Below are 24,971 nucleotides of genomic sequence, written 5' to 3' on the forward strand. Positions count from 1 at the left end.
AATTAATATGGAATAGTTAGAACACCTAAAAAGCAATCTATAATTCAGCTAATATTTTGAACTATGCCAGAAAGCTGGCTAGTAAATTATCTGAGGTAATAAAAAACACCTAATTCTTTTACTATAGTTAATGTTCTCGTAAAGCCACAAGAGTTCTATAGAGGTTCTTTTCCCTAAGCAATTAGGGCATTTCATGCTTTGTATGTTTTATAGGCAGTAATTAGGTGAAACTATCCATCTAACATTTGATTTAAAAAATTCTGGCTTGACACTAAAAAGAATTTAAAACCAGAGTTGCAAAACTCTATGGCTTATGTGTTTTTGTATTTTCAGTATTCATTATTTTGTACTTAGAAATTTGGCTATGTTGATGTTTTATTGGATTATTATAGCTGTTTTACTCCATGTTTATGTTATGATACTGTTAAGCTGCCCAGAGTCGTGGCCTGGCCACTAGATAGGTGGGGTATGTACTGTATACACAAACAAACAAATAAGAAATTCACTGGCTACCAGGAGGCCTAATTTGTTTGCTTGCTTGCTCATATGTATGGCAACTTATTCAACAGACTGAAAAATAGTGTGTCAGATTATTTGTTTGCTCTAAGTGGCTGAAAGTAAGACTGAACTGAAAAAGGTTCCATACATTTAGTATGTCAAGTGTATGAGTAGATCTGACTCAGTTAACTGGGAATGTTGTTTCTGCATAAAAATAATTTGGAAGAGTCTACTCATGAAGCCAAGGGTTTGCAGGACACCATCTGCTTAGAGCAGCAATGGACAACAGGGAGGATGTTGTTGAACTCCCTTTAACCCTGGTCTGCACTGTCAGTTGTGAGGGATGATGGGAATGAAAGTCTAGCAACCTTTGAAGGGTCGCAGGTTTCTCCTTGATTTAGAGGCTTGCTTCAGCCTTGCTTTCATGAAAGAAGAAAGGTGCTGCACTTTAAAATGTGTAACATTTGTTTGAGTAATGTCACAGCCAAAGATAATCACCAGTCTGGGATTTACTGTCTTGTTCACAGCACACTAAAGCTCTGTTTTGTTGCTGGGCAGAACTTTTGTCTTCTGTTTCCTTTGGGTTTTCTTAAGAAGCCATTTTGACAGGCTTAGCTCAAGGCATGACAGAGCACCAAATATTCTCCTCTTGTTGCCTAAGCCAAGATGTCACCCTAGGCCAGCTAAGTAATTTTGATGCTGAAGCAGAAAATCTCCCAAGTCCTTCTCCCATTTCCAAGAAGTAAAATTACCACTGTAATAAATTAAACAATCTACTGCTTGAGGCACTTGCCCAAATTGTCAAATGGTAGAGCAGCCCTGCGCTTGTGTTTTCTTTGTTAGGACCACAGTCTGTGTCAGACAGTCAATCTCTTAGCGTTTGCTGGATTCACACAATGAAATAAACAGAGGTCTGCAACCTAACACCGGCCCAGCTGCCCCCATCCCCCAATAAAGTGGGATTCCTCCATTCTGAATAGCTTGACCGTTATCATTTCTTCCTTCTACCCATTCTCACATTTCCTGTCAGCCCTTTTGGCTTTCTTGTCTTTTATTGAGCAAGATCTCATCTTCTCACATCCTAACTTTTTAGGCCCAAAACACCCACTGAGGAGATCAGAATCATTGAGAACACATCCTAGCAAGGTATCCACTCCTGATCCCTGGACACATCAAGCCCTACCACTCCATTTTGGCACTGCTGTTGCTGATGATAGTACAGTGGTGCCTCGCTTAACGAGTGCACCGTTTAACGAAAAATCCGTATAGCGATCCCTTTTTGGGGATCGCTATACGGATCAGCCCCAATCGCCGCACTCGCTTTGCGACGATTGGGGCTCCTGCGGCCATTTTGGAGCCGCCGAACAGCTGATCGGCGGCTCCAAAATGGCCGCCGGACGCGAAAACATTGCTGGAGGGGTAAGTTTGCACACTTATTGGAACGCATTAAACTAAGTTTAATGCGTTCCAATAGGTTTTCCTTACCCGCACAGCGATGTTTTCGTATAGCGAAGGTTAATCCGGAACGGATTAACCTTGCTATACGGGGCACCACTGTACTCTTTTAAGCAGATCAGCAATGACAGAACAGAAACAAGGAGAGGAAACCACAATTTTTGCTGACTGTCTGCTCCCATCTTGCTCAGATTGGGATTGAAGGAGTGAGGCAATAAACATATGGCAGCAGTGATGGGGATATGGACCTCTCAGGAACAGCCCGAGGGCTTCGGAACCCCCTTAGACCTGAGCCTGGGCCCTCATAGACCCTTGCCATTTTTTCTCTACCCTTCTTTATCTAGGGCACTGGTTCTTAACCTTTGTTACTCAGATGTTTTTGGACTGCAACTCCCAGAAGCCTTCACCATCAGCTCTGCTGGCTGAGGTTTCTGGGAGTTGCAGTTCAAAAACACCTGAGTAACAAAGGTTAAGAACCACTGATCTAGGGTAGCCTCTCTGTGTTCCTTTTCTCCCTAGGATTTTGGCAGGTTCTGCTTTACTTAATTTACATGCAGTTTTGATATCAATCAGGTTTACGGAAAGTATGGTATAGCAGTTTGCTCTAAGTCAGACAGGTCTGTTTCTGCCAGTTAGGGCTGGCTGGACTCAGTTCTTTAAGGAAATGGAAACTGTTCTTAAAAGAGGCAGGCTATTTTGTCAACAGTACAGATGGCATGCTAGATGTCTCCCTATGTGACATTAGGGTAGCCAGGGGCTTCAGTGCTGTCACTTTCCTTGCTGTATTTCAGTATAGATTGCCTGAAAATACCAGTTGATTAGATCAGTTAAACCAAAACTTAACCTTAAATGCCAGACAGATAGAATCTAATGTAAACAGATATCTCTTGCTTAATTGAATGAAATCGTTATGTTCTTCATTATTCATTCCTTTTCAAAAGTTCTACTTCTTTTGTCTTTTCTTCTTGCTTTATAGTAATGCCAGACAATCCCAACTTTCCCTATCGGCGATATGAACGACTCCCTCCGATCCAGCAGTTCTCCATAGAAAGTGACACAGATCTCTCAGAAACAGCTGAACTTATTGAGGAATATGATGTATTTGATCCTGCAAGACCAAGACCTAAAATCATCCTTGTCATAGGTAGGAAATGAGCAGAACAGCCCTAGGGGGGAAATATGAACTGTAAGAATGCTGTTGGGTTAAACGAGAAATGAAATGATACAGTTGATAGGGAATGAGATTTTGTAATTCTGGAACTTCCAGTCCCAGAATGCATCTTCAATCCCCCAGGTAGACCTCTGGGACTAGGAGAGCAGAAACCAGAAGGCAGAAGAGATGCCATCTGTCTCCATGGAGGAGTAAGGCAATTCCCAGGAAGCAGTGTGGCTGAGCCATTCTTCTTTCCAGCCAAACCACAAGAAAAGAAGCACAATATGGAGATAGAAATACATCTCTTTTGCCTTCTGGTTTCTCCTCTCCTGGTCCCAGAAGTCTGCCTAGGGGGTTCTCGGTGAGCTCTGAGACTGAAAAACCTTAGAATTACGAAAATCTCATCCCTGATAGTTGAGTCATACTGTACAAATTATTGCCCTAGACTGTTGTTCTAAAAATATGTAAACATCACCAACATGATTACAGGGCAGAAATTAGCTTTTTTCCATCCGCCTTTATTTTTGTCCCACAAACAGATGCAAGTCTGAAATGCAGATATACCTGCTCACGTCTAAGTCTACACATAAGAAAGAATTTAATATTTCCATGTAGAACCCTTCTCTTTGGACATGCCACTGCTTACTTGATCAAGGTGATGAGGGGAGTAGGGCTAGCCTCTCTCTCCAACTACAAAGGATTTGAGATTTCAGAATTACTGAACAGACCTTCTAAAGCTACTTAAAATGGGTATTAAGTATGTGGGGAAACATGATAGAAATGAAAAGAAACTAAGTGACAAGGATCGAGATGGGCATGAACTTCAGTTCCCATCCGGTGCATTCCCTTCCTCCACCTCCCTGGCCAATGCTGCATTCACCAGCCAGAGCGTCCTCCTCTCCACCTCCTCTTTGGCTGTTCAGCCAGTCCCCAGCAGAAGCACAGGCTTGCCTGTCCTGTCTCCTTGTCCAAGTGGCTGATTAGCCAAGGAGGTGGGGCAGGAAAGCTTGTTCTCCTTCCAGAGACTGGTTGAACAGCCAAAGAGGAGTAGGAGGAGAGGAGCATACTCCAGCCGGGGAGATACAGAAGGGAACATGCAGCACCTGCGGTGTCCCGTTTACAAACTGGCATGAATCTCCAAACCAAGGTTCATGCCCATCTCTAGACATGGACAGATTACTCACCCAGACAAATAATAATTTGGAATGTATAGACACAAATTAGAATGTAACTCATTGTTTTGTATTAATAACTGTAAGTTAGCCCAGAAAACAAGAATGACTGTTGAATTGCAGCAAGCAAAGCTGAGTGACTTTAGGTAGAACTTAGTAAAAAAAAAAATCAGACTCAGAACACTGGCAGTAAGAAATGGACCAAGTTACTCTTTTTGACTACAGTTCCCAGAATATCCCAGCCATGCCAGCTGGAATGTCCTCAGAACTGTGGTCCAAAAAATAATTTTGGCTGCTTCTGCTAGTGACACTGTTATGTCATCCGTTTTATATGTGGCATTTGGTCCTTACACATTTGCATTGTGTTGGTTTGGCATTTTAATTATGTAGCATTTAAGTCTTGGCTCTGCTCTGTCCAGCTTCTGCATAAACAGATAGCTTGCCAGACAATCTCCCATTCTTCTTATTTTTTTTAACCAATAGATGGAGTTTTGTGCTGCTGTGCCAACTTCTTACTCCAGGATTTTATGTCAATTACTGTTGGGCAGAGTGTGTGGAGATTGCTTTTCAAAAAAGTTTTTCAAAAATAAATTTGAAAAACTTCCATAGCTACACAGTGGATTCAGACAGAGACCTACAGAGCAGATGTACAGTATATTAATTAACAAGTCTTCCTCAGATACACCACCCCTTTTGCTAGAGTTTTTAGTCAGATTTACCTTCACTTCACTTCAACTAGTGTACAGTCTCAGTATAAATACTCAGAGACTTTTCTGTTTAGAATAAATAAAAATATATCTCTTTTACTTACAAAATCTACATGTCAGAATACAAACAAAAACATATTCACTAGCTACATATTATGATAACTGGCTAGCTTCATTAGTTTCTTCACTGACTGACTAGTTACATAAATAATCAAAACACTGAAACACTGCTGTTACTAACTTCTCTCAGAACTCTCATATTGCTAAACGCTAACAGACTCTAACAAACACAGAACCCTGATAGATCCTGACTGAGGTAAAAGGGTGGGAAATAGATACTGAGGTACAGAGTCCAACAATTGGTTACTCTAAGTGATTGATATTCACACAAAGTCCCTCTCTTCAAAACCTCTTAAAGGTGTAATATGCTGGTTGCTCTTCCAACAGTTGCAGCTGATTTAGAATAGGAACATCCTAAATTACAGTTGCAATGAGATAGGAATGTAGAGAGCTGCCTAGTACTGATTCCATCTACCCTCATACTGTCAACTCTGCCTGGTAGCAACTTTATAGGAGTCTTTCCTGGTCCTACCTGAAGATCCCTAGTTTTCTCTGATGGTCTCCTATTCAGATGCTATCTGTGCCCTTCTGAAATAAGAGAAAGGATGTGTCCAGAATGTGAAGAGTGTTGCTCACAAGGAATCGGGGGGGGGGGGGGGACAGCTATGGCCTCAGTGTTCAGCTGTCACACATAAAATGAAGGGGGGGGGACCCTACCAAAAGAGTTGAGACAGTGCTAGGGCAAAACCTTTATTCTCTTGTATGACTCATCCCATCTGTGATTTTGCCAGGTTTTAGACCATTAAACCCTGTGCTACACTTTGGTTATGATGGGTATGGGTGATGTGAGTTGTAGTCCAAGGTATCTGACATGCACTAGGCTGGTGAAGTCTGGTCTAGAGCATAGAATCAGGCTTTTAGCTATTAAATGAACACCAAATTCCTAAATAGGGAGGCAAATGTTGGTAGTGGATGGTGAGTATTCTGCAGTGAACCTGAGCCAACAAATAAGGCCTTTATTTTTATTTTTCTACATGGTGAATAATAGGTGGTCCAGGAAGTGGAAAGGGAACTCAGAGCTTGAAAATAGCTGACCGCTATGGATTTGAGTACATCTCTGTTGGCGAACTGTTACGAAAGAAAATCCACAACACAAGCAGTAATCGAAAGTGGAGCTTGATTGCAAAGATAATTACTACTGGAGAATTAGCTCCTCAGGTAAATACAGAATTAGCTCCTCAGGTAAATACATATTGTGAACTGGCTAGTTATTCCGGCAGAAAAGATTTGAGCATGTATTATTTATGTGTACTATGTAAATCTATCAATCAATAAGCCTTATCGTATATGTGTATGTGTTTTTAAAATCTGTTCAAGGAAACAACCATTACTGAGATAAAGCAGAGATTAATGCAGATTCCTGATGAAGAAGGCATTGTTATTGATGGATTTCCACGAGATGTTGCCCAGGCTCTTTCCTTTGAGGACCAAGTAAGAAATTGATATTTTTCGTTAGAATCCTTAGTGGTTCAGAATGTGTTTTCTCCATGTTAATAAGCTGGACTCCAAAAAATCTGAAGCTTTTCTCTTTTAATCAATGGTCATTATCCTTAATTCTGTTTTAATATCTAATGGTAGATATGAGATATTAAAATACATTTTGGGAATGTTGTCACAAGGCCAACAATGATAGAACTTTCTTGCATATGTAATTAAATCATTCCAAAGAGATGGGGTGTGTGTGGGGGGAAATCCGATTTAACAAATCATACTTTTCACATACTGTATCAATAATTTTCAGGACAAAGAGAAAAGGTTATTTCTTAATTGCAGATTTTTCAGCAATCATTAGGAAAAGCACAGTTTGAGCAGCACCTTGTTTCATAATTAGAGAAGAACAATCTCAGGGTTATTGCCAAACTAGGATGCAGCAATGAAAATGTGTTTTATTATACACACGTTAGGTAATGGCATACCTTTTATTGAATCAGCTCTCTCTTTTTTTGGCAAAAGATAGATTCTTATATATCACAAGTTTTTTTTTCTTCCAAGCACAGCAAAATGTACCAAGAAAGTGCATTGATTATGAGCTTAACAAACTTAACAAGCAACTCAGTTAGTAGTGCATTTTTCTCATTATATTATTTTTTCATTGCGCAGATTCTTATATTGCATTTTATGTCCCTGTATGTGAACTCATCCATATATGAACTCATCCATATATACATGACTGTTGCCTGACTTGTGGCTACATCTGAAGGAATTTAAAGAATTACAGTGTTTTAGTAATATGAGATGAATAGTTGAATTAACACATATGGAACATACATCATCTTCTCATCAAACATGGTAACAAGCAGTACAGCGTTTTGTTAAAGTCATAAGACAGTGCTGCACTGCAAAAGTGCAATAATTGGTAGTTCTATCAAGGTAGTTCTGCCTGGTCTCTGGAGTGAAGAAATAGTCAGTTGGTCGATAAATTGTTCCAGTGTTCTCTTGCTCCGGAATTATGAGGCCAACTACTTGATAGAGCCAAAGAGTTTTCTGGAGCGGGTGGGGGGGGCAGATGGTTAGAGCAACAAGGCAACACAGCTGCTGAACTGAAAGCCTGATTTTAGGACTTAATTTTTGGCAGTGGTGGTAGAAATCTCCTCTATCAGTGGTGTGGTCATGCAGAGTTATTAGGGTTCTTCCAAGGGCTGAGGGCACTGACATACTCTAGGCCAGTGGTGGTGAACCTTTTTGGGCCTGAGTGCCCAAACTGGGGGGGGGACCCCAGCGGGAGGTGTGTTGCAGTGGGACCAGACGTGGTGGTGGCAGAACTGGAAGTGGCAGTGGAAGGCAGAATTCCGGGCACAGAGCTGCCTCGAGACCCCACTGCGGATCTGCTGCCAGCACCAGCTACTCTGGATCCTGTCCCTCTGCCTGTTAAAGCACCAGCACTGTGGCTGCAGCCGCCTCCTGATGTTTGACTGTGGGGGGGGGAGTAGCAATCCAGCGACTTATGGCTCGCATGCCCACAGAAAGGGCTCTGCGTGCCAGCTGTGGCACGCGTGCCATAGGTTCGCCTTCACTGCTCTAGGCCATTGGAGGAGAATAGAAGATCCCATGTAGGCTTAGTGGGACCATCTTTGGAAGGCACCTTATTTGATTTATATCTGTTCTGACATTAATTTCACATTAGTTAAAGATGTACCTGTTTTAGCTGATTGTTAGGTTATTATGGACAGTTTTCAATTACTGAAGTCTTGTAGACTGGAAATATGAGGCTAACCACCTGTGCTCTTTGTCCTCCTTGGTAAGATAGGTACTAAATAGTAAATGTTTCCTCATGTGAGATCGTTATCCTAATATGTTTGAAGGAATAGGTGGCGGAACTTCTGCTTAAGAAAGGCTTTCCTAATCTTTGTTGTTTTGTGTTTTTATACAGCAACAAATACTGAACATTCTGTTTAGAGACAATGTGTTTCAATCTGTGTTGATGGCACAACTCCTTGCATTATCTTCATAATTAATTCTGTACTGTGATCTTAACATAGAATTTCCTTTATGGAGATATGTTACACACAGTAGTCTAATGAGGCAGTTCTATTTTCTTCTCTAATGAAGCCTGGCTTTTTCAAGTTGAAGCACTTTAAATGTCAAAAGTGCCAATTCAGTGAAGCCTCCTCCTCGTCTCACATTTGAGAGATTATACTTTATCTTTCATTATTATCATATGTATTTATATAAGATTTAGATCTGTGCAGCAATTTATGAAGGATGTACTTTTGTTTAATCTGAAAGAAAAATAAATATGAAAGAGATCCACTCATATTTAATCTGCATTTAATAAGTTGACTTTATCCAAAATTAAAATAAACCTAGATGATGTTTTTCCAAAAAAATCCTTTGTGTTTCTGTTTCATATTTATTTTCATTTAGAAACCTTATGTAATGAAAAATGACAAATAAACATTTCTCTGTTGAGTTGAATGAGAGGAACTGTTCCCTGCCAAAAATATTTTGAGAGGAAATGCAGTCCCTGAAAATGTCCCTCAGGCAAAAGGGATGGGCTGTCTGGAGGGGAAAAAACATTCATGTCAATGGAGCCCCTCAAAACATACTGTCCAAATGATACTTTGCACTGGGGATGGTTTAGTTCAACCAGGGTACAGCATGGATGGTTATCATACTGAATTATACATTATACAGAAAGAGGAATTTAAATTTGAAACCTGAAGGAAATAAATATAAATGAGCATAATTTAAAATTAATTTTTATTAAAGGAATCATTAAAATAATAAAAAATTCAGAAAACAGCAGGAAAATGGGAGGGGCACAGTAGGAATGCAGTATGCACTCTTCAATGCATGTGGTAATTTATGAATACATTTCTCTCTCTTCATCATCCCCATTGTCTCATGCATCATTGTTCCATGCACAAATTATTAGCTCTCAGCTCTGCCTGTCTGGCAGGCCCCATGTGTCGAAAAGGTATATATTATGTGGATCACATAGATTTCTCAGAAAACTAACCTGGAAAAACTGGATTTTACCTTACTACCTAGTAATGTGACCCACACCTAAATGTCCCCATGCAACTGAAGCATTGTGACTGTTAACTCCTTCTCACCATTATCTAGTTGGCTAGATAAAGTGTAGTATATGCTGCCTTCTACGTGGGGCTGCCTTTGAGGCTGCTGCGGAAACTTCAGGTGGTGCAGAATGCAGCGGCCAGACTTCTTAGTGGTGTGAAAAAATACCAACACATTTCACCCACTCTGGCTGCATTGCATTGGCTGCCCATCCAATTCCTCATCGACTTCAAAGTGTTGATGCTCACGTATAAAGCCCTAAACGGTTTAGGACCTCGATACTTGGCGGAACGCCTACTCCCACCAAGATCTACCCGTGTCACTCACGCGAGCCAGGAGGTGAGGCTGAGGAGCCTAACGCCGAGGGAGGCCCGGAAAGAAAAGACAAGAAATCGGGCCTTCTCGGCGGTGGCTCCTCGCCTCTGGAATAACCTACCCCCTGATATTTGCGCGGCTCCTTCGCTGGGTATTTTTAAAAATCAACTAAAAACATTGATGTTTCGGCAGGCCTTCCCCTCTGCCAATTCCTGATCTTCCCTTTCTTTCCTCTCCCTAGTGTTTGTCCCATCTTGTCGAAAGTTTTCCCCTTATGTAAAATTGTCTGTATTGATATTGTTGTATTTTTTGTTGTAAGCCTCCTAGAGTGGTCTTAATCGACTTGATAAGCGGGATATTAAATAAATAAATAAATAAATAAATAAATAAATAAATAAATAAATAAATAAATAAATAAATAAATAAAAAATTCTCAGTACATATTCTACAAGTCCATCATCAACCTACCTCTTTGCCGTATACAGTAGAATCTTCTACCGCTAGCTCCTGTCTTTTCCCCATCCCCAATTCCTGAAGTTACATTTGGCACATCTGTTTCCCAGAGAAACATTATGATGAAGAACGAGGGTCTTGGGGAAAGGTAGGCATCACTCCAAGTGAGAGAGAAATAACCCCTTAGAACAGTGGTTCCCAAACTTGGGTCCCCAGGTGTTCTTGGACTAAAACCCCCAGAAGCTTTCACCACTAGCTGTTCTGGCCAGGATTTCTGGGAGTTGTAGTCCAAGAACACCTGGGGACCCAAGGTTGGGAACCTCTGTTCTAAGGGGTTATTTCCAGAGGTGGGATTCAGCAGGTTCGCACCTATTCTGTAGAACCGATTCCTAAATGTACTATTGGTTCGTAGAACCGTTTGCTGGCCTGAGAATGAAGGAGGAGGGGCCAGGTGACCAGCGACGAGCAGGGGGGGAAGGGGGCACAATTAGCTGCCTCCCTTCCCATGCCACACTGAGCCGTCTGAGGTGGGGTGGGGGTGAGAGAGATAGAGCTCTGGAAAGAGCAGAGGCATCACTGGGGAAAAGGGGGGGAGGATGACTCCTTGAGGGGGGGTGATTGACAAGGCATGAGGGCAGGACACAGAGGGAAAAAGTTTTGGAGTGAGACCACTTCAGTCAAACAAACAACCGTCCTTGTTTTACTATGATTTTTTTCAAGTTAAAGGTACCACATAAGACTGTTGCTCTGCCTAGAAACAGTTTTTTTTTAAATCTCAGAGAATATCCAATGCATGAACCGGTGACAGTCTCACTGATCCACACAAGCAAGGTATGCAATAGAAAAGTCACTCACACCACAAAGAGATGAAACCTCCAAGCCTCATTTAGAATAACAAAGAACTTTTCCTCCTGCCCCAAAACTGACAATTTCGGGAGACAAATGGCACACATATGGCCCACTCTGTTAGAAGGAGGAAGACATCTATCAGTATTTTAACACTAGTAAGATTTACTATTCTTGAAGGCCATATATCGAGGTCCAAGAAAGGAAAACACATAAACATATCAATAGATAAGGGGAATCAAAACTCTTCTCTCGGAAGCGGCCGCCGAGGGTGAGGTGGGGAGGTGGAGCCTGCCAGGGCTCTGAGGGAAGCCATAATCACCACCAGCACTGCCACCAACACCAACACCCCTCAAAGCGACTGGCGAGGAGAAGTGGTGGGTGCGGGGTGGAGGGGAAAGAAGGAGGAGGAGGAGACCTCAGAGGAGTCAGTAACTGAAGGACCGATTGAGGTGGTGGGGTTGAGGTGGAGTGGCGACAGATTGAAAAGAGACCATACCTTCCAAGCCAGAAGGAAGGGGGGGGAATAACTCCACAACAGGTGCGCAAAGGCGGCCTCCAGGTAACAACAAGCAGGGCTATCAGTCATTTCAGGAGCAGGAAAGGGGAGGGAAGCAATTTTTGCTGGTGAGCTATAGGGCGAAATAGGAGGTAAAGGGAAGGAGAGATGTGTCAGTTCTCTGTCAAACTTGGTCATAAGCACCCACTGTGTGGTGTGTGTTTATTTGTGTGCGTGTGTGTTTGGCACATGCCCACGGTGAGGGTAACAGCAGCGGTATGCCCAAACAGATACACTGGGCATACCGTTGGGAGACCACTGTGGAAGAAACCCTCATCGGATCCACTGTCCTGGGCATTTATTTATTTATTTATTTATTTATTTATTTATTTATTTATTTATTTATTTATTTATTTATTTATTTGATTATTTGATTATTTGATTATTTGATTATTTGATTATTTATTTAATTGTCATTAGGACATAGAACCTGTTGTTAATTTATTTGAATCCCACCACTGGTTATTTCTCTCTCACTTGGAGTGATGCCTACCTTTCCCCAAGACCCTTGTTCTTCATCACAATACAGACATTAATCTTTTAGGGGTGATATAGCACTATTGCATGCTATCGGCCCACTGTCTTTCTCAGATTCTCCAGGATGTCTACCTCAGCCTTAAGGGAACGAAAGAAGGTGGAGGAGGGATTTTACTGCTTGGCTTTGTCTCCCTGCTGCTAAGTTCACAGAGGCATTTGCTCAACTGTTTGCTTAACTGTTTACCTCAGTACTAATTTCACTGGGGCTGATTTCATTCCTCAGATGGGGTTCCTCTCAGGTTTTTAGATCCTGTAAGCCAAGAACTGCACAGGAAGACCCTGTGAAATTGGTTCCACTGTTGTGATGCTGCCCACCATGGCAACAATATGGTCCCCTGTAGCAACATAATGGGATGACTGCCAGAGGGAAGCAGTAATTATTTACAGAGCATCCTAGCCAGACAGTTACTTGAATAAGGACTTCAGATTCTTGGGGACAGTTCTAATTAGCTCATTTTGTAATTTCTGAAAGAAAACTGCATTTTAATTTGGCTTCCCATCAGATCCTTCAAGTGAACTGGCACCTTTTCTTTTGGCAAAGTGCCTTCCAGAGAAAATTAAGAAAAATATGAAGAAGCTCTTTAAATTCCAGACACGTTTTGAAAAATGCCAAGAACGAGGTCTGGCTTTATATTTTCCTGCCATCCAGACTGAAAGCTAGTGAATCACCTTGAAGAATAGCATGTTAAATACATAGTGTCCTGTCAAATGCCACCTCGGAGCTGGTGGTATTGAGTGGATAGTCTGACTATAATTTTAACAGGTTGGGTCTAAGATCTGTTTTCTGCTGATGAAGGACTCCACTGAGAAATGATGTATCCACACATAACTACTTCACTTTTGATAGTGTATCTTTGGATTAGCTATGAGCCTGTGTATGACTTCACATTGTACAAATATATTCCTGGTGGACCTAGCACAAGATTTCTCTACAAGAGAATAAATAGACACTGATCTGATATCTGAAATGACAACATATAAAAATCAGTTTCAGAACCCTTCAGCCATCCAGGATACTTTGATATTAATCTCAGAGTGGCTGAGGGAACAATGGAAGGAAAATGGCCAAAGTTGTTACTATATCCATGAATTTTAGTGCATGTGTAAAGGCTGAAATAAAGATCAACACTTTTAGTTGACTATATACAGTATATTAATCTTATAGTCAACTAAAAATGTTGAAAAATTTATATATATATAAACTAGTGTTGTCTACAGTGTTATATGTAAACAAAAAGCAACTTTCCGGAACAAAACTCTTTGCACTTCAAAGACACCCAAGCTCTTCCCTGGTTAACAGTTAATCATCACACTTGTAGCCATTACTTTTATGTAATCAACACTCTGAAAGCTCATTACCTGTGCTAATCATGCTAGGGTCACTCTAATAGCTCATTATCTCTACCTGCTGCCCTCTTCTGTGTGCTTTCCCTGGATGTAAATCTTTGGCTCAATAAACTGTATGGCCAGTCCTCAGGCCCAGACAAGGTGGTTACTGCAAGCTTGAGTTTCTCAATGCCAAGTTCAAAGTGCTTATTCTAACATTTCTAACCCTTTAGGCTCTTGCTACCTGTCTGAGCACCTCTCCCTCAAAACATCTACCTGTCCCACCTGTACCACATACACAGAGATGTTGCAAGTGGTGACCCCGAGGGAGGCCCAAAAATCTGCCACCTGAAACTGGGCTTTCTTGGTGGTCACTCTGTCACATTGGAACTTGCTTCCACCTGAGGTACAGTTAGCTCCATCCCTTCTTGATTTCAGGAGATGAGTTAAAACTTGATTTTTCTCACACGCCTTCTATGGCCTTACCCCAAAGTAATAGGGCTTCCCCCCTCTATTTATGCACCTGGCCTGGATTTGTAGCCTAATATTATTGTATTTAATATTTTTAATTTTTTATAGTCTCTTTTTTTACTAATTATTTTAACTGTTGTTGTTGTTTTACTTTTACTGATTATGTGGGTGTTTTGGGGGTTGTTTGTATTTTGTTATTTTGTTGTTTGCTTCCCAGAGTAGTGACTCTACCACTAAGTGGGCAGGATGAATAAATAAATAAATAAATAAATAAATAAATAAATAAATAAATAAATAAATAAATAAATAAATAAATACATACATACATACATACATACATACATACATACATACATACATACATACATACATACATACATACATACATACATACATACATACATACATACATACATACAGAACAGTTCTGTTAATTGAAGTGAATTAGAAGCCTTGGTGGGCAGGTTTAAATTTCCGTACATTCAAGGGATCTTTAATCAGGGCACATATGTGCTGGAGTTAGAATGAAATGAGTTGCCCACAACATATTGTCTCTAGAGGTAAGCTCGAACATTGCATATAAAATACATTGTATTAGTTAAGGGAAATTAAGGGAAAGGCATTCTGCCTCCATGAGGGGGGATCAATTAGAATTTCCTTAAGTAGTCAACATCAATGCTGGTTCACATATTCTTGTGGACTCAGTAATTGATTGATGACTGCAGTATCAAGTAGTGATTTGCATGCAGGAATAAACTACCACAGGTTAAAATAAATCCTTCATAGCACTTCAACTCTTGTCCAGGAAAGCATTTTTTTTCACTGGAATCTGTTCACACATTCAACTCTTAAAGGCAGCAAGACTGTGTGTCTTTTCTCATCCAGATTTAAAGTGAACGGGAGTGGTAAACATTAGCTAATTAGAAGTAAGCAATTGTGCATACAGCATTAAACTGTAAATGTCACACTGTTATTGCGTAATGCTAAAATTAATATACTGAGTAATCATAACCGTGGCATTATTTGCATATGAAACAAAATATTGGAGAAGATTTAGTGTTAAACTGATGAGTTGGTGCATACCTGGGGTTTGTGCATTTCCTCTGCCTTTTTTTCGCTAGTGTACTGCTGGGGAGGAGGTCAGAAACTTCCACACATGGTTTTTGATTAACCATGGTTTAGTGTTACTTTTGAATCCTAAACTATGGTCAATCTTTTGTATGGTTAAAGAAAACAAATCAGATTTGGTTCCAACCACAGTTTTTGAGGTTGTGTTTTGTTTGTTTTTATTGTTTTTGTTTTTATAATAAACGCAAAGAAAGGCTGCACAGGTTCTAGAATAATGACAAGGTTAGTTAAAAGAGAGCAAAATCTTCTGAACTGATTGCCACATAAGACGAGGGGAAGGTGATTGCATCCAAGCCCAGAACACAGATTCATTTTCATAATGTAATACTTTGGAAATACATGAACACAAAAGTGTATGTATCTTGGTGTAAGTCCCCTGGAACTGCAGTTGCCATATCTGCTTTTTCCAGTAGTTTCATTTTGATGCTCAGAGAAATATATTTGGTTCTCCTAATGAAAAGGTTACTGGTTTGAAACATTGAAGACATGCAGCTTATTTTAAAACCCATGACGAAGTGGGTTCATTTTTAATACAGAGAGGAAGTGATTCAATGGCATATCGAGTGCTAACTGTACTGTATGAATAGAAAACAGATTCTGATTCTTGCAGTAACTTTATTAATGTCTCTGTTATATGCTGAACAAGAATATAAATGGTTAGGGTGATGGATGCTTAAGGATATACACTTCAACAGAACTGTTATAATTCCTTCTTTGTAAGCTAATCTATTTCACAAGGAAGACAGTATCTCAAACGAAGAGGTAGAAATTATGCAGGAAAAGAACAAAGCTCTTTTGAAATAGAAGGATAGGTGACCTTTACCACCAAGTTCTGTGTTTTCTTTCTTCCTGTTAGGTAAGCCATCAAGAGATCCTCAAGGGTGTATAGTATCTTTCAAGGAAGAACATAGAAATTCCACTCTGGATGTTGTGGAATATGAAAAATGCTTTCTGCTGCATAGTTTTGGTTACAGCAAAATCAGTTTTTTTCTCTCTCTTTTTTTAAAAAAGCATTGCCGTTGTGGTATTTTTTTTTTAAAGGAGCATTTGTAAAGACTTACAGATTACTCACATTTGCCTTGACTATTTCATTGCCAGCTCCTTTCTGTAGTGCGTTTGTTGTTGCTGTTTACCTGGGCTGATTTGTAGGGGTGTTGCAAATGCCTTGCAGTTGTAAGTCATGCAATGTGGTGTCTTGTTTCTTTTCCACTGGCTGGTCCTGTGAGGAGGGAGGGATGTCCTGTAAAATAAGCATGCTTTATCATCCCTAAGAACTTTTCATTCCCCAAGGATTTTAATAGTTTATTGGAAGGGCATCCGTTGCTGATGATTTCATCGGCTGTATGAAATTGTTGAACTTTCATACTATTTTACTGTTGTTATTAGTGTTAATTCTCAGTTTTATATGTTGCCTTTCAGTCTAAATTGTCACAATGGTGATAGTGGGCTCCTATTTATACATGTATCCGTGGGGTATATCTGAGATCTGACCATGGGAGAGATCTGATCGTCCTCTCCAAGAAAGAGAAGTCAATCATTGAAACAGAAGATCTAACCTTAAATTTTCCTCCTAATTCCCATGGAAATATTAGTCACCTGTTTTTGTTTTTGACATCCAAACTCCAGTACGGGGGAGCAAGGGGAGAACACAGGATGTGTCACAGAGAGCCCCGGGGGGGGGATGTAGATCTAAATGATCCACTGCTTTCTTTGTGTATAGCAACTCCCCAAGTCTTGTATAGAATAATTCATTTCCAGTTCCTGCTAGATTTTTCAAGGGGGTTGGAATCTAGCAGGGGTAGGAGAAAGGAAACATTGTTCACCCCAACATGAAATCAACTAAGTCCTGGATATTTTAGAGGCTCTGACACTGGAGCTCTCCAAAATAAGTGATAGCTCAGTGATCTAGGTCTCTGGCTACAGAGCCAGAGGTTGGGTGTTCAATTCCCCACTGTGCTTGCCTTGACAGGGGCTGGACTCAATAATCCATAGGGTCTCATCCAGCTCTGCAGTTCTAAGATGACGATGATGATAAGGATTAACACTGCCCTGCAAGTGTTTATTAATAAAGTGTATCAAATAAATCTCTGGTTCAGATTTAGGAAAGAGCCTTGCAATACTTTAAAGATTAACAGATGCATTATTGTGTAAGGTTGAAATCTTCTCCGAAATTTGACGGCTTGGGATACCTTGCTATGAAGCCAGAGGTTGGGAGCCTAGTTCCCCATTTTGCCACCTGGGAGAAAAGCCAACCTATGTATCCTTGAGCAAGCTGTACACTCCCTAAATGCCACTAGAAGAAGAGACTGGCAACCCATTGCTGAGCATTTTACGCATAGGAAACCCTTAGATTATTATTATATTATGTTTACAAAACAGCAGTAGGATTTGAATAAATGTCTGCTTTAGTTAGTAGTTCTAAATATGGATTTAGGGAACTTATCTGGTATTTCATTACCACATTATCCTTTCTGAGTAGATTTTTCCTTAACGCTTGTGTTGAGATACACTGAAATTGCTAGATTGTGAGTTAAGAGTGTAGATCATTTTGATATAGGCTGGTTGACCAAGGTTTCCTTCCCAGCACAGACAAACAGATATGTTGTGAGATGTGTTTTATTTTACCATCTAGTACATTAATTCTGGGTCTAATGGATGATTTCTGTGTAAAATGAGAAGGCAGCAGATTATGGACAGAAAGATATTTGGAGTCTTTCTTTCCTTCCTTTTTTGGAGGTGGGGGTGGGGAACACACACTATTATATCAGCTCTGTTATTTTTAAAAAAGAATTGTGTACATATTTGAACACTGGAACTGTTATATGATTCAGGCAGGACCAGTTACTTCGTCTGGTCCAAGCACCAAACAAATCCCATCTTTCATAATGTTTAGTCTAGATTAATCCTCTGCTGTGAGTGATATATTCCTAAAGCATTTTCAGGGCAACAAGAAGATAAATGGTTGGCTTAAAAATTATTGGTGCATTTCTTTCAAATAGATGTCAATCAATGGTTGTTGTGGGTTTTTCGGGCTCTTTGGCCGTGTTCTGAGGGTTGTTCTTCCTAACGTTTCGCCAGTCTCTGTGGCCGGCATTTTCAGAGGACAGCACTCTGTGCTCTGGTGTAGTTGGCTTTGGGAGTGCAGTGGTTCTGTCATGTATCAAAGGGCTAATGTGGCTGACACAGAGATTAGGAACATAGGCACTGGGCTTTATACCAAATCAGATTATTGATCCATTTAGATCAGCGCCTGCACTGACAGGTAGTAGCTCTTCAAGTTTCAGGCAGGAATCTTAGTTTAATAATTCCAAGTGAAGCACCATCATTCAATGACATAGCCCAGGAATTGCATACAAAATGTCTCAGATTGAATCCATTGTGTGTTTAAATTAAGACCCAGAAAATTGATTTAAAAAATGATTCTCTCTCTCTCTTTTTAAATTAATTTTTGACTACAACTGTAGCCATGCAACCCTTAGTGTTCACTGGAAGGACAGATCCTGAAGCTGAGGCTCCAGTACTTTGGCCATCTCATGAGAAGAGAAGACTCCTTGGAAAAGACCTTGATGTTAGGAAAGTGTGATGGCAAGAGGAGAAGGGGACAACAGAGGATGAGATGGCTGGACAGTGTCTGCGAAGCAACCAACATGAATTTGACACAACTACGGGAGGCAGTGGAAGATAGGAGGGCCTGGCGTGCTCTGGTCCATAGGGTCACGAAGAGTCGGACACGACTAAACGACTAAACGACAACGACGACGTAGCCATGCAAGCTACATATAGTCCAAAAAGTAACTTTTCCTATTTCTGCTTTTTAAAAAGTTAAAACTAAACAGGACAGGAAAGACCTGCAATTGGACCCTGCATCTCTCTTATGTTTTGAAGTGAAAAAGAAGAAGCAAGGACTGATTTTGCTAAAGCCCATGTCGCTTCCCTGATCATAACACACCCACCCACCTTCAAAGCTGTTTTGCTTATTAGAGAAAATATATGCGTTTTGAGAGAATTCCTCTAATGAGTAAATAGCAGCTTGTCAAAAGGCAATTTCCATCAAGGAAATAGCGGAGAGATTAAGTCCCGAAGGACTGTGGTCCCACCTCCCTCCTGCTTTTGATAAAACAGGTTCATAGATATTTTCATAAATGCTCTTTTAAATTGCTTCTTACTAAATTTATGATGAAAGTTTCAATAATGAACCACTATTGTTGTCAATTTGTTGCTTTCAATGGAAGAGCTAGGTGTTATAAGAAGATATGCTCTTATTAACTAGTGGCCCTTCTTAAATATTGGCAATAAGTATTTGGCTTCTTTTAGCTACATACAGAAGAGACAGAACAAATTGCTCTGCTCTTAAACCCTTTAATTTCCCCATTCCATGGGAAAGGGTGGACAGAAAACACTGAGAGGTACCTTAGCCTAAGAGAAGCTTTCCCTTTTAGTTTACATAGTCAGGCCCTTTTCTTTCCTACAGTCCCAAAGATAACTGCAAATATAGTTGCATTGGGCTAAGAGAACAGTACAGGTTGCCTGAGCTCATTACTAGTTGTGAGCAAATTGGGTGATTTTTATGATAGTAAGGATTGATTGATTGATCGGTTGATTGATCAGTCATTGCTCTCACACCTCCCTACAATTTTTGGCAACTAACTAGTTTTCTGTCTTGTCCAAACCTTCTAACAAGATGTAAAGGGATGAGCATCCTGTCTCATTTATCTTGGTTGTCTGACACAGTGGAATTTCCACAGCATATCTTTATGTGCAGTCTGTGTTGTGGCTTGACTTCCTTTTACTAGTTATTGTTATAAATGCGAAAGGTGGAAGGCGTAAAAAATCTCAGATGTATAATAAAAAGCTCAGTCGAGGCATGGACATAGGTTACATCTGGATCTTCCTGGTAGATTTCTGCATGGTTTGCCATAGATCTGATTTCTGACTCCTAGTTGCTTAGCAATAAGAGTAGCAAAATGTCCTTCCTCCTCAGTTGCATTGCTGAAATGAAGAACAGAATTGCCTTCTTTTGTGGAATTTTTAACATACTGTATTTTCCTGTGTATAAGACGCCCCCCCATGTATAAGATGCCCCCCACTTTTCTAACCCAAAAGTAAGAAATCTAACTGGGACTTAGCAAGTGTAGGGGGAAAGGGACCAAAGCCCTGCAGGATCACTTTGATCCCTGCTTTCCCTTCCACTTGTTTTTGTTCTCTCTCCTCCTACTCTTACTTGTGACCCTCAATTTTTATTCTAAAGATTTTAGACAAAAATATAGACTTATACACGGAAAAATATGGCATGTCATTTGCACTGCAATCTAATTGGCAGATCTTGAGAAAGCTGATCTTGTTGTGCTGAAGTCTGCCCATTCTTGAATTAAGCCAAAGTGTATCTGTCCAAGAATCAGCCTTGTCCTTGTTCTCATCCTCTCAAGCACCTTGCTTAGGTAATTTCATTGCAGTTTACCAAACCACAGTGAAGATCACTTCTACATGATGACTACAGAAGACTTCACTATTGACAATTTAAAAAAATCAAAATTGCTTAAGATTTTCTTTAGCTTGGTTCAATTATTTATCCAAATGGAGGCTGCAGACAAGAAGTCAGTCAAGCAGATAGAGAGGTTTTATTCTCTGCAAAAACAAGATTAAGAGCAGACTGTAATGGAGACCCTGAACTGTTAATTTTTTTTTAAAAAAGAGAAAGCTGAAGAACAATAAAACAATTATAGTAACAAAATAAAGTTTAAATAACATTCCTGAGGTGTTTGAAGACCATGAAAAGAACAGATACGCATTATTAAGCTCAACTGACACTAAATCAGAAGCTCTCTAGAATGAAATCAGAAATAAAGTGTAATAAGTATAAAATGCAAAAATGCTGTTCCTTAATCAAAAGAAAAGAAGAGCCTCAATCAATGACGGGTGGAACTCTTTAAATTGTCATCAGATAAAGAACAAAAATAAAAGATGACAGAAGTAGTGTCAGAATCCTAAATACAACTTTTCAGCAGTGTTCATGTTGGAACAAAGAGAATTGTTATCATTGTGGCAAAGAAATAGAAGAGGACAATCAAAAATGGAAAACAACATAGCTTTTCCATAAGATCCAGGAAATCAAAGGAAAAATAAAGCCAAGATTAGAGATGATGAACAGAGGGATGTCTTCCCTGGTTAGGATAAAATAAAGACAAGATGGAAACAATGCATTGAGGATTATACAGAAGTGTTGCAAGATCTGCTTTTTTTGACAGATCACTGCAAAAAATGAATCCCTTGATGAAGAACATCCAATTTCAAAATTTGAAGAGAAACGTGCTTTCAAAATATTTTGTTTATGTAACCAATTTCTGCTATGTTCGTCTCCACTTTTGTGATTCTTTTTCCCCCTACAATAACCACTCTGAAATCAGTAGCAGAAAGTATTGGGAAGTTGAAGTGTTCTGAAACTGGTTTCTCTGTGTTGCTGATCCTGCTGTCAGATCTATGTCCCTTCAATCTTTTGTGCAGAGATTGTCCTGTGTTGTAAATGGACTATTAGTAGATGATGGCATAAATCACAGTAAAGGATGAATAAGTGTATAAACCCCGGGTGGTGTGACTGCCATTGCTGGGACCTTTGATGGTTCTCTGTGTACATTTGGAGACACAACTTATTTGTGCCTGGGTCTTGGTGCTATCCCCATCTACATGTTTTGATGCCTATTTTGTGTCAGCAGTTGTTTAAGACTGGAGAACTGTCTCTAAATTGAGCACAAGCCAACTATCTAAAGCCTGAAAGAGGGGAGTATTATAGTCCAGAATGAGTTGCATGTCATTGACTATATGCCTCCCTTGTCTCATCTAGGGACTATAATGTCAGCATTTCTAAACGCAAATCGCAGTTTTAGCAGAGTAATTCACGGTCCAGGCAGTCCAGAAATAACTCACATACAGTCCAGCAGCATTTCCTTCAGCAACGTGTATTTACAGCAGTATTTACATCAGTCTGGCAGCATAACATGTAGAAGTGATCTTCAAGCAGGAAGAAGATACAACTGACTGTACAGTTCATACATATATACATATACAGGACCAATCAGGTCACACATTGCTTCATCCCTGAGTTGTATCATCCATGAGTTGCATCAGCACTGCTGAGTCATCCTGACTCAGCTTTAACACACCTGATTGTTATGGATTCTCATTAAATCACTCCATTCTGCTCAGGCCTGTAATTTACCTTGACATATAATCATAATGTGTCATCAAATCAAATGACTTTTCGTTGTTCTCTCTGTTGGGTTTGTCTTATACTGTGTTGTTCCTGGGTACCAGCCTAGCCCTATCAATTTGCTTTTTCGCCATGCTGAGTGGGTATTGTAGTTTAAGAGATGCTTGCTCTAATTCCATTTGTTCTGACTGTCTGTCCTATGGTTCTGAGCAAATCCAGTTATATTGGATAACATGGCTGTAGACAGTGGAATTGCTGGTGTGTTATGAGTGGAAGCTGGAGGCATGTAACTCTGTGTAATGATCACTTGGGTTTCCAGTAAAACATAATGCTGATATGTACGTCCCTTTGTAGTTGCATAAATCCAGAAAGTGTACTTTTTCTGAAACCCTAACATCTGAGCGTTCAGCCTGGAGGCATATGGCGCATCATGGTCTCTCCCAAAGAGACCCTTGCCCAGCAGGTAGAGGCAAAGAGGCAGTCACAAAAGCAGCAAAATCAGGGAGCTTGACTGGGTACAGATTGTATTTGTCCTAAGTGTGGAAGGGATTGTCACTCTCGAATTGGCCTTCTCAGCCATACTAGACGCTGTTCCAAGTCCTCCATGCAGAGCACGATACCATAGTCTCTCGAGACTGAAGGATGCCTATGATGTATGATGATGAGTCTAGGCTTAGTCTGATGAAAGATTGAAAGTTCCTGAAGTCCTGATTTAATGAGGGCACAGTGAGTCTGACTATTAAGCAGTGTGACTCTGTACTCATAGATAGCCTTTAGCAACGACATATACAGTATCTCCATGCAGTATGACTATGAATACATGTATGGCTTCACAGTGTGCAAATCATGGCTCATCGGGAGCAATGCTTCCTCAGTTCCTGGACACCTCTCCTCTATCTGAGATTCATTGACAGTATCTTTTATCAGCTGGACCCATAGTAAGGAATCTATTGAGAAATTCTGACTTGAAATGACTATACATTAAAAAATCCTGCAAAAGCAGAATTGCAGTTGAACAAGGAGAAGACAAAAATAATGATTACAGGACAATTACTTAATTTCAATTCTCATATTGCTCATAATGAAGAAATCAAAACTGCCAGTTTGGTTCAAATGGGCCAGAATGGATCAGATTCAAATGGACGCTGTGGCTGTGAAATCAGCAGACTGAAACTTCGCAAGGAAGCTATGTAGGAAAAGTTCCTCAAACATAGGATTTATTGTTAGAAACAAAATCAGGACCATTCATACATTGGTGTTGTCATTTACTATATACAGATGTGAAAGCTGAATATTTAAGAAAGCTACCAGGAAGGTGACAAATCATTTGAAATGGGGTGTTGGAAAAGTCCTTTCAGGATACAATGGATTTCCATAAAGACGAAGAAATGAGTTCTAAATCAAACCTAGCCTGAACTTTCTCAAAAAGTGAAAATGATTAAACTGAGGCTGTTTTGCGTGAAATGTTTAATGATAAGAGACTCACTGGGGGGGGGGACAATAATGTGGGGAAAAGGCAGAAGGAATAGAGGACAATTGAATATGAGATGGATTGATTCAATAAAGAAAGGCACATCCTTTCATTTCTAAGACCTGTGCAGAACTGTTAACCACTAGATTTTTTTAGAGGTTATCATTTCATAAGGTTGCCATAAGCTGGAAACAACTTGATGGCACATACAGTAATAACAACAAACCATGGATTCCCATTACACCTAGACTGTTTAGAATTCACGACATAAAACCTACATCTGCTCCTGTTTTCATATACTGATTTGGATACAGAGATTAAAAGTAGTTTTCCAGTCTGGATGTAATAGAAAACTAATAATAAACCCCAGAGGCATTCTGGCTTAGTGTATAAAAGAACAAAGGAACATGGATACAAGGCTTGCTGTTGTTGTTTAGTTGTTAAGTCGTGTCTGACTCTTCGTGACCTCATGGACCATAGCACACCAGGCTCTCCTGTCTTCCACTGCCTCCTGGAGTTGGGTCAAATGCATGTTGGTAGTTTCATTGACACTGTCAAACCATCTCGTCCTCTGGTGTCCTGTTCTCCTCTTGCCTTTACACTTTCCCAACATCAGGGTCTTTTCCAAGGAGTCTTCTCTTCTCATGAGATGGCCAAAGTATTGGAGCCTCAGCTTCAGGATCTGTCCTTCCAGTGAGCACTCAGGGTTGATTTCCTTCAGAAATACAAGGCTTATCCTCAGTCTAATAAAGCATGATTTAGTACTCTGAGATAGACAACATTCTGTTGGTTAGTTAATGCTGGTGTAAGTGCACTGGGGAATTGCTGCTAGTTAATTAGATGCCATTTGTATCCTTTATTATTAAACCGTAGTAGCCTCTGTGCTGCAAGGTCAGAAGACCTGCAGTCGTAAGATTGAATCCACGTGACGGAGTGAGCACCCCTCGCTTGTCCCAGCTCCTGCCAACCTAGCAGTTCGAAAGCATGCAAAATGTAAAATGCGAGTAGATAAATAGGAACCACCATGGTGGGAAGGTA

The 24,971-nt window shown here is 40.2% G+C and overlaps 1 protein-coding gene across 2 annotated transcripts in view; it reads left to right on the forward strand.

Annotated features, from left to right (window-relative positions):
* Positions 1 to 24,971, forward strand: part of AK5 (adenylate kinase 5) — a 132,532-nt gene that overhangs the window by 15,854 nt on the left and 91,707 nt on the right. Inside the window, exons 3-5 of one of the 2 annotated variants that reach the window (XM_072997816.2) lie at positions 2,930 to 3,097; positions 6,094 to 6,287; positions 6,423 to 6,536. In XM_072997816.2, the coding sequence (XP_072853917.2) occupies positions 2,930 to 3,097; positions 6,094 to 6,287; positions 6,423 to 6,536 (476 nt within the window). The remainder of the gene's footprint in view (positions 1 to 2,929; positions 3,098 to 6,093; positions 6,288 to 6,422; positions 6,537 to 24,971) is intronic. The other variant, XM_020794687.3, reaches the window with a different exon arrangement.

The sequence above is a fragment of the Pogona vitticeps genome, chromosome 4, assembly GCF_051106095.1.
Source record: "Pogona vitticeps strain Pit_001003342236 chromosome 4, PviZW2.1, whole genome shotgun sequence".
NCBI lineage: Eukaryota > Metazoa > Chordata > Lepidosauria > Squamata > Agamidae > Pogona > Pogona vitticeps.